At 47.4% G+C, this 8,795-nt stretch overlaps 1 protein-coding gene across 1 annotated transcript; it reads right to left on the bottom strand.

Moving 5' to 3' along the window:
- Positions 1-5,905: 5,905 nt before the first annotated feature.
- LOC127338041 (putative B3 domain-containing protein Os03g0621600) lies at positions 5,906-7,919 on the bottom strand. The gene is made up of 4 exons (XM_051364322.2): positions 7,736-7,919; positions 6,850-7,225; positions 6,578-6,768; positions 5,906-6,311 (listed from the first exon to the last, which is right to left on the bottom strand). Exons 1-4 carry the CDS (start codon positions 7,853-7,855, stop codon positions 6,051-6,053), a joined length of 948 nt encoding a protein of 315 aa, XP_051220282.1. The 5' UTR covers positions 7,856-7,919; the 3' UTR covers positions 5,906-6,050.
- Positions 7,920-8,795: the final 876 nt, after the last annotated feature.

Below are 8,795 nucleotides of genomic sequence, written 5' to 3'. Positions count from 1 at the left end.
ATACACAAATTAGAGGCAAAACAATAGCAAAAGTGTTCGGGAAAGTAGATACGTTTTGGACGTATCAGGGAGGGAGATGATGAGGACATCCCTACCAAACTACTACCTCTGTCATTACATGATGAAGAGGATGCTGCTGTGAAGCTCAAGTCCAGTGAAGTCAGGATTGGGCCTATTACAAGGGATCGTGCGAAGCTACTTAAGGAGCAGGTGAATTCACTCCTAAATGGTACTTTGATCGATGAGAACTTTATACTGCCTAAGTCCTTTTACTTATGTATAATCAGGTACGAAGATGGAGCAAGCATCGCACGAGGAGGAGAGGAGCAGCTGGACATGGAGCTGGACATGAAGACATCCCATAGACGCGCGAGGGAGGAGAGGGAGGCATGAGCGAAGGAGGGAGAAGAAGAAGTCCAGGCTGGCGCCACACCCGGCGGCCGGCGCGACCGGCCGCCACGCCGGCCGGCCCGGGGCCATGCCCAGCACCGCCTCCCACGCCGGATGAGCCCGGCGCCCACCGGCTCCTGCACCGGTGCCAACCGGGCTCTGTCCTGGAACCCTGGCACCCATTCCAGGTTCCAGCCCGGCGCCTGGTCCGGTTCTGACCGGGCCGTCCGCTCCCTGACCCGACCGATCGGCCCCCAGGCCGGCCGTGTCCGAGTCAGTCTCGACCCAATCTCGATCTAGGTCGGTTTGGTATCATTATTACCGACTTCTGGTCGTCCTGGACCCCTATATAAGTGCCCAGGACGCCCCCAAATTAGGTTTAGACCACGTTTAAGATAAACCCTAGTTCATAGTCGATTGGTTTGCAACTCTATTGAATCTATACACCAATTCGCATCGATCTGGTGTTTTGTTACCGAAAGTTTGTGTGATCTATTGTTCCATTGGGAATTAAACGGTTGCAAATTACCTCTTCGTGGTCGGCGGCTACGTGCGCAAGTGTGTGGAGTTGCGAATATCTTGCAGGGTTGAGAACTGTTGCATTGACGATAGGAATCAATCGAGAGACTTCGTCGACGTCATACAAGTTATCTCCACCTCCTCATCGTGTTATCTCCGTTGTGTTCATCGTGTGTTCATCACCACCATCGTGCTTACTGAGAAGATTGGACAACCCCTTATCAATATCAAATACAACTCTCCTCATATTTTCCCTACAGGGTTTTTGGGGGAGAGATTTTAAAGATGATGACTTTCAAGATGATAAAATATTCACAAAGAGTACCATTGTGTATAAGGACATCCTCATGTATAAGCAAGAATATTTTTCAAGACTATACGAGAAGATCTTGAAGATTACGGAAGCGATTTTCAAGAAACAGCGTTGTCCAAGGGAGAGTGTTAGAAATATGATTGCTTCGATACTAAGCTAACTAGGCAGTTATTAAGATTAGCTTAGGTCCTAAGCTAAGTAGATAGTTAGTTTTGTCAAAACGTTGTAATACTCAAGAGGTGCCTTTGTAACCGCCTTATTTGCGTCTGTTCGGTGGATATATATACCCTCAATGACCATCAATGAAAAATCACTTGATTCTCTCAATCATTAATTCCTAAACAATCCCGATAAGGGTTTGAAGAAACCATCCACAACCTGATCTCTAGAAGGAATAAATTGGGTACTACCGCAAACAACACACTAATTGAGTACTACACTTACATTGTCAGCCTGTCATCCTTTCAGGTACCTACTTTACACATTCAGGCACCATCCTCCTTACACTCAGGTGTTACGTCACACACACGGACACGTTCGGGTATCACCCTCAAACACTCAGGTAACACCTCAATAACCTCCCCTAACAGATGTCACCAATCTCCAACTGATTTTAAAACACACACCCAACAGTAAACTATGTTGTGAATACTGAAACAACACAACGTGGCGCTTCATATTGTGCGCTCAGATAGGCGTGTCTGCGTGTTCAGTGAGGTGTATTAACACGTTTTCACATGTTCAGTTTCCTTCAAACAAAAAAAACAGACAACAAGAATTACTGCAGGAAATAAGTGGCAGTGCAGTAAGTAGAAACACTAGTGAACAAACTTAACTCGTTAGCATAACTCGTCTGTAAATGCCTGCCCAGAAAGAAATCATCGTAATCCAAGAGAGTTACAAGACTGAACTGAAGTTCAATGGGAAGGGGATTTCATGCTCCTGAGCACCAGTGCTCTCACCAGGTGGCTGTGCGTGGTTCGCTGCCTTAGGCCTCGAAATCTGTGCCAGAATGCATTTCTATTGAATACAAGCAGCTGGAATATGGAAATACGATATGGGATACATGGGCTGGAGACAGTAGGTAGGTGGGATGCTGCCATGCTAGGACCAACAGATTCGGTGTGCCAGCTTTGGGGGCACATTTCTCGTCGATGAGTAGGAGCAGTTCATTAATTTGGGTGGGCGTGGGTCATCAGCTGATTCGAACAGAGTTTGGAGCCATATATTCCGTGCAGTCTAGACAATGGCTGGAATGTTGCTTAGGATAGAGTTGATCAGGCGGAAATTCAATTTGGTTTCGTGTATATATGCTTCCTCTATCAAGAAGTTATATTTTAAAATGTTGAAAAAATTTGAAAAAAAACTCTACATGTACATCTTCATAATATATATGCGTTCGTTAAGTTTTACGAGGAACCAATATTTTTTGTGGTCTATGTAAAAAGAGAAAATTTATCTGCTGAAAAGCCTTATTTTTAGCATTGATTTTTTTTTACACACGCCACACAACAAGTCAATTTTTTGTAAAACGACTTTGTGAACACGTAGCACCTAAAGATGTAGATGCAAATTTTTCGTTTCAATTTTTTTAAAAAAAAATCAAAATGTGTTTAACATGCATTTCAAAATATGGGGATCATATGCTCCCATGTGCCAAAACATCACTCTCTTGTTGTGAAAAATTGCACTCGCGGTCCCATCGTCATATGGATAACTATACCAAAGATATTGTGAAGCAATTGCGTGTGAATAACATCGACAATAGTAAGGGATCACCGTCCCTGGCGCCGATGAAGCCCAAGCCGGCCACGCCTCCGCGCTCGGCGCCACAAACCCTTTCATGCAGCGGTGTCATCGTCCTCGACGACGACAACAATGGTAGGGAGGAATGTAGCCGCGTGTCGGACGACGGCAACGGCGGCGACCACACGGCGTTCTACAGGCAGCTCGGCATGTAGAACACCTATATATATATATATATATGTGTGTGTGTGTGTATTTAATTTTTTATGTAGCCTAAACTACGTCGAATTCGAATACATGTATGAATTCGACGAAAATCTATCGAACTCCCCTATCATTAATGAAATCCTCGCAGTTAGCCTAAATTTTAGCCGAATCTTGCTTTGTTTTGACAGAAATTGGGTTGTGCTTCAAACCTCCAGCCGGCCTAGATGGGGGGCCACTGGGAGTTCTGATCCCCAGGCCAAAATTGCCTCTAATCCGACGCTATTTTGCACCGGATAATGGAATCCCCGTAGTTAGCCTAACTTTTAGCCGAATTTTGCTTTGTTTTGATAGAAATTGGGCAGTAATTCAAGCCTCCAGCTGGCCTAGTTTGGGGGCGACTCGAAGTTCGGCACTCCCCGAGCTAAAATTGCCTCAAATCCGACGCTATTTTGCACCGAATTTTAGACCGGGGACACCAACGAGTGGATATACTCTAAATTTTAGTTGACACGACGGTTTATTTAGAAAAGTTGGTTATACTGAAATAGTGATTTAATTTTAGTAATAACAAACAAGAAAAATGAGAAAACTGAAAATATGCCACAGTTTGCGGTGCAGCAATGATTGAACATCAACGTTTCATTTTCTTTTGTAAAACACTAGGAGTTGCCGTGTTCACACTAGAAGCCGGTTATTGTAACCACACTGAAGCTGAGCCAGAGCAAGGCATACAACTGACCTGCTGATTTGGAATTTAATAAACCTGCCCACCACAGAAGTACAGCAGACAACACACAGCACGAAACAGGAGCACCGTGTCAGGGCATCTCCAGCGGCGCGACGCACGTCGACCGTTTGCGTCCGCTTTGATCGTAAATACGTCTGGCACCCTCTCCAGCGGCATGACGTAAAGTGACCGGGCCGTCCGCGGAGACGCAAACCTGGCCCAAATATGCGGCAGGTTTGCGTCTCGGCGGACGCTGCAAGGACGCGCAAAGTGTCCGCTGCGGTCTCCACCGGGCCCGCCTGGCAGCGAGCTTGCATGGAGGGCATCGTTTCCGCGGCCATCGCTTCCGCGGTCAGCGCTTCCGCGTCTGCGCCGCCATGAATGCCGCAGCTTCCTGTTCTGCGCGTGCACTGTCGGGCGGCGGCTGGGCTTCTGCGCCGCCTTCAATGGCATCGTATCCCGTGCGCGGCCGCCCTTAAAAGTCCAGCGGCCGCGTTGCTCCTTCGCCCACAGCTCTACTCGCACCACAACCGCCGCTGCGCCATGGGGAAGAAGAACGACTTCGAGGCCTCCGGCAGCGGCAGCAAGAAGGTGCCGCTCCCCGTCACGGTGGGGAGGCTCATGCACGGCAGATGGGTGCCGTGCGACGCCTGGTCCGGCGTGCAGCTGCCTGGCGGCTGGCGGCTCAGCTGCCGCCGGGTGCCCATCCCTCCAGTACCTGCGCGCGAGGCTGAGCGGACCAAGGAGATCCGGCGCAGGAGGCGATATCTGCCGGAGGACCTCCGCGCCGATCCAGCGTACGCCATCGACTCGGAGAGTTGGCGTACGTACCTGTCCACGGAGACGGACAGCAGACGACGGGCTGGCTTCATGGGCGACAGGGATTATCCCTTCGGCCCTGCACCGCCGGCTCGTCGTCAGCAGGCGCCGACGCGTCGTCAGCAGGCGCCGACGCGACGTGAACAGCCGCAGCACAACGACCGCGAGGACGAGGACGACGATGACGAAGCCTACGCCGTCTACGACGACGACGACGACTACATCGAGGCGCTCGCGTACCATAGCGAGGAGGTGAAGGACGACAGCGACGACTACGTCGGCCTCGTCTTCCACGAATGGCAGCAGGCCATGGCGGAGGGCCGGAACTTCGAGTTCCCGGACAACATGACGGACGACGAGATGGCCAAGCTCGGCCTCCTCGTCTCCGAGTACGACGCGCCGGTGCAGCCGCCGTTGCCCCGCTACGCCACCGCTGTCATGCCGCCTGGCCTGTCCGCCGATGAAGCCCTTCGACAGGCGCTTCTGGACTCGGCGGCGCCTCCTCCACCGCCGCCACAGCCTTGGGCGCCTCCCCCACCGCCGCCACAGCCTTATGTCTAGGCGCCTCCCCCACCGCCGCCACAGCCTTATGGCTGGGCTCCTCATCCGCCGCCACAGCCGCAGCCCTGGGCGCCTCCACCGCCGCCTCAGCCGCAGCCTCCTCAACCTCGAGCACCGCCATCGCGCCCGGCGTACGCTCCCCCGGATGGCTACTGGCCGTGGGACGTACCGGAGATCATCTTGCTCGACAGCGACGCAGCAGTAGGCGTTTTAGGTTTTTTTTTATGTTTTCAAGTATGTAAGTTATGTTTCAGTTTTTGTAAATTATGTTTCAGTTCAAAAAAATGATTCGTCCTAAAAAAATGCGTCGTGCCGCTGGAGCCATCCCCCGACGCAAACGGACGCGCGGTCGTTTTCGACCAAAAGGGCCGACGCAAACGGACGCGCGCCGCTGGAGATGCCCTCAGCACAGTTGCCTCGCATGTGTCCCCTCATTAAAAGAACAGCCCAGCGAATTACAGAGTTCTGCTGCTCTACAGCCCCATATACCAGAATCAAACTATCCCTATACTGGAACTATACGGACACATGGATGAACCGATTGAAAAAACCAACGGTGTAGGACATATCCACATGGCAGGAGCACTGGTGCTCATGTTCTAAAAGGACTTTTCCATGCCACTTCACTCTGCATCCATACATATAATGCATCCGACCGACGATGCAATATCCATTTTCATCATTGAGCAATTGAGGTAACTACGGTACCCAGACACAAATTAAATGCAATATTAAGCTCATCGCAACCAGCATATGCTTTTTCATTGATCACCGTCTGCCACGCTTCATAGCGCAGATAATATGGACGTTCATCGTGCACATCTTCTTGTTGTTGAGCAGATCAAAGAGGCAGATATCACCAACCTGCAAGTCATTGTCGAGGACAAACCGTCTCCATCCATGTATAAGACTCCTGGCGGGGCTGGTAGCACCATTAAGCCACATTGTCCACCTCTTGCCATTCCGCTGAAGAACGACTCGTTGCTTCTCTTGTGGTAGGTACATATCACAATATATTTTCCAGAATGCCTGTCACAGATCGGAAACAAAATAAAAGCGTCTTCAGAAAGGTCAAACACAATTCAACAGTATTGTTTCATTTTTTTAGAAATACAGTTGTGCAATTAAAAAAAGGAAAAGTATTCCAAGTGATTGATCGGATGACACAGTAGTGCAGGCTTTCAGGTTTGTTCTCATATACTAAGTAAGTGCTTCTGGTAGAAAGGATTTTGGAGTTCGGCAGCATTAATCTAACCAAAGATGTGATATTTGCAAATATGGAACATGGTACTCACAAATTTGCATTGCTCTCTGTTAACATTGGATTTACACATCATGGTGACGAGCACAGGGATGTCAGAATTGATATCTTGGACAACCTCCTCCACTTTATCCTTTTGCACTGGTGTTAGATGAACATTATGGGCAATCATGTATGGAGGAATATTGTTTGCAATTAAATCATCTTGTGACGCACAAGCATCACCTGTTTCAAGAAAATGAAGAGAAATCAGCTACTGAACATAGCTGTAACATATAACAATCAAACAGTGTTGTGATACGTCACCTGGCTCTGAGGGAGTGGATGAAGAACTCTTCTCCATGGTGTTGTCAAGAGATCGCCTAGAATGATGCTCATAAGAACTCTCTACAGTCTCTGCAGGAGGAGGGTTGTTGATGCTTACACAAGACAATGCTTTCTCGCAGCCGCTTGGATCAAATATTCCAACTTTAAACTGGGAGTCTCCATTGTATCTGAATACCAGAAAATCACCCTTTCCTATGTCATGCTTACTGACAAACTCATCCCATCCAGATTGAAGGATCATTTTATCAGCACATGTCTCAACTGAAACGTTGCAAATGCTGCCGCTCCGCACTTCCAGTTTGATCGTTCCAGATATCTTTCCTTTGAAACGTTGTGCAAACTTCTCTGGTATTGTCTGCAGGGAGTAGTAGGATTGTAACAACATTACTGCACAGCTGAATGCTACCTTGGGAAACATATCTATGCAACTTAGTCAAACTAAAGTGACTTTCATGATTGCAAGTTTGCAACTAAATCATATTGGCAGGCCAGCTCCATAAATAAAAGCATTGGTTATAATTATTATTAGAAGAAATTAGACCTGCCATGTTCTCGGGGAGAAAAAAATTGCAGCTGCCATTGCATTAGACTGAAACCCTAAATTCATATTAGCTTCCAGAATAACTGAAGTTTACAGGCCTAGGGCATTTGCAATTCAAGATTATACTGAGAAATGATTATAGTACAAAAACTCATAAAATTTCCACTAACTAGACATTTTAATCTACCACCTAAATAAATATAACGAGTATAGCATTATATTGATCTCTGCTACCACTTGTTCACTTAAAGATAGCACGTAATATCTGCATATTCTAATAAGGAACTACAGTAGCTACAGTACAGGATTGGGGGATAAACTTACCATCTCATGGAGATCATCCATTATAACCTTGAAAAAACATTTGCCTTCATCGTCTGAAAGGTCCCAGTAGTAGTGCTCAGCCCATTTCTTGCATGTTTCACAACCGCAGGACTTGTCCATCCTTTTAAAGCTCAGATTAGACCTACGGTGTAGAAAGATCAACAGAGAAAAGCAAACATCTGTATTTTTTACTGAAAACAAATGATATTAGCACATGCGAAGTACAACTAGCTAGAGAAAAATTGCTAAAAGTTGTTTTCAGGTGCTCCCGGCTGCATGCCCCAAAATTAGCAAATCAAACCACAAGGCATACGCCTGGCTACCTGAACTGAAAGGAGCAGCAGAGCAGAGCAAACAGGGAGGAGTGCTGGAGAGAGGCCAGGCCGGACTGACTACAAACAAAAGGATTGCCGGAGCAGAAACAAAGCGGGGTATGGAAGTCGAACGAACAGATTAGGTAAGCGGCAGGTAAGTGAAGGAGGCCGGACCTTCGTCTCGGGACGGCCTCGCCGCCTCGGTACCCCGCGACAATAAACGGTGGACGAGCCGAATCGACGCGTTGACCCTTCATTCAATTCCCAGCGCGCAAACGGAGTCATGAAGACACGAACACGGTGTGGCGAGGACGATTGCGCGGACCAAAGTCCAAAACCATTTTCCTCGCAGATTTTTTTTGCAAAACAAACCCTAAAATTGTACTTCCTCCGATTCAAATTAATTGACTTCACTTTATCTAGATATAGATGTTTATTGACTAGATACATCTATATGTAAATAAAGTTGCGTCAATTAATATGGATCAAAGGAGTAAGTCAAAAGCTAAACCGAACATCAAACTCTTAATCTCAAAATTGGTACTCTGAAACTTGTTGATCCGGTCTGTTTTAAACCCTGAGCTGATAAGTTTCGAAATAGACCGGAATTGACAAGTTTAGAGTGCAACTTTCGGTTATTTGGAGCTTGGGGTTGATTTAGATTTTACCTACAAGATTTTGTTTTGAACTTTTCCCTTTTCCTAATGATAACGAGTGTACTTTACGACGACTCGTTCTTAATACTT

This window comes from Lolium perenne, chromosome 3 (assembly GCF_019359855.2).
Source record: "Lolium perenne isolate Kyuss_39 chromosome 3, Kyuss_2.0, whole genome shotgun sequence".
In the NCBI taxonomy this organism is placed as follows: Eukaryota; Viridiplantae; Streptophyta; class Magnoliopsida; order Poales; family Poaceae; genus Lolium; species Lolium perenne.
The sequence above is the reverse complement of the archived record's forward strand: the minus strand, read 5'-3'. Positions and strand labels throughout refer to the sequence as shown.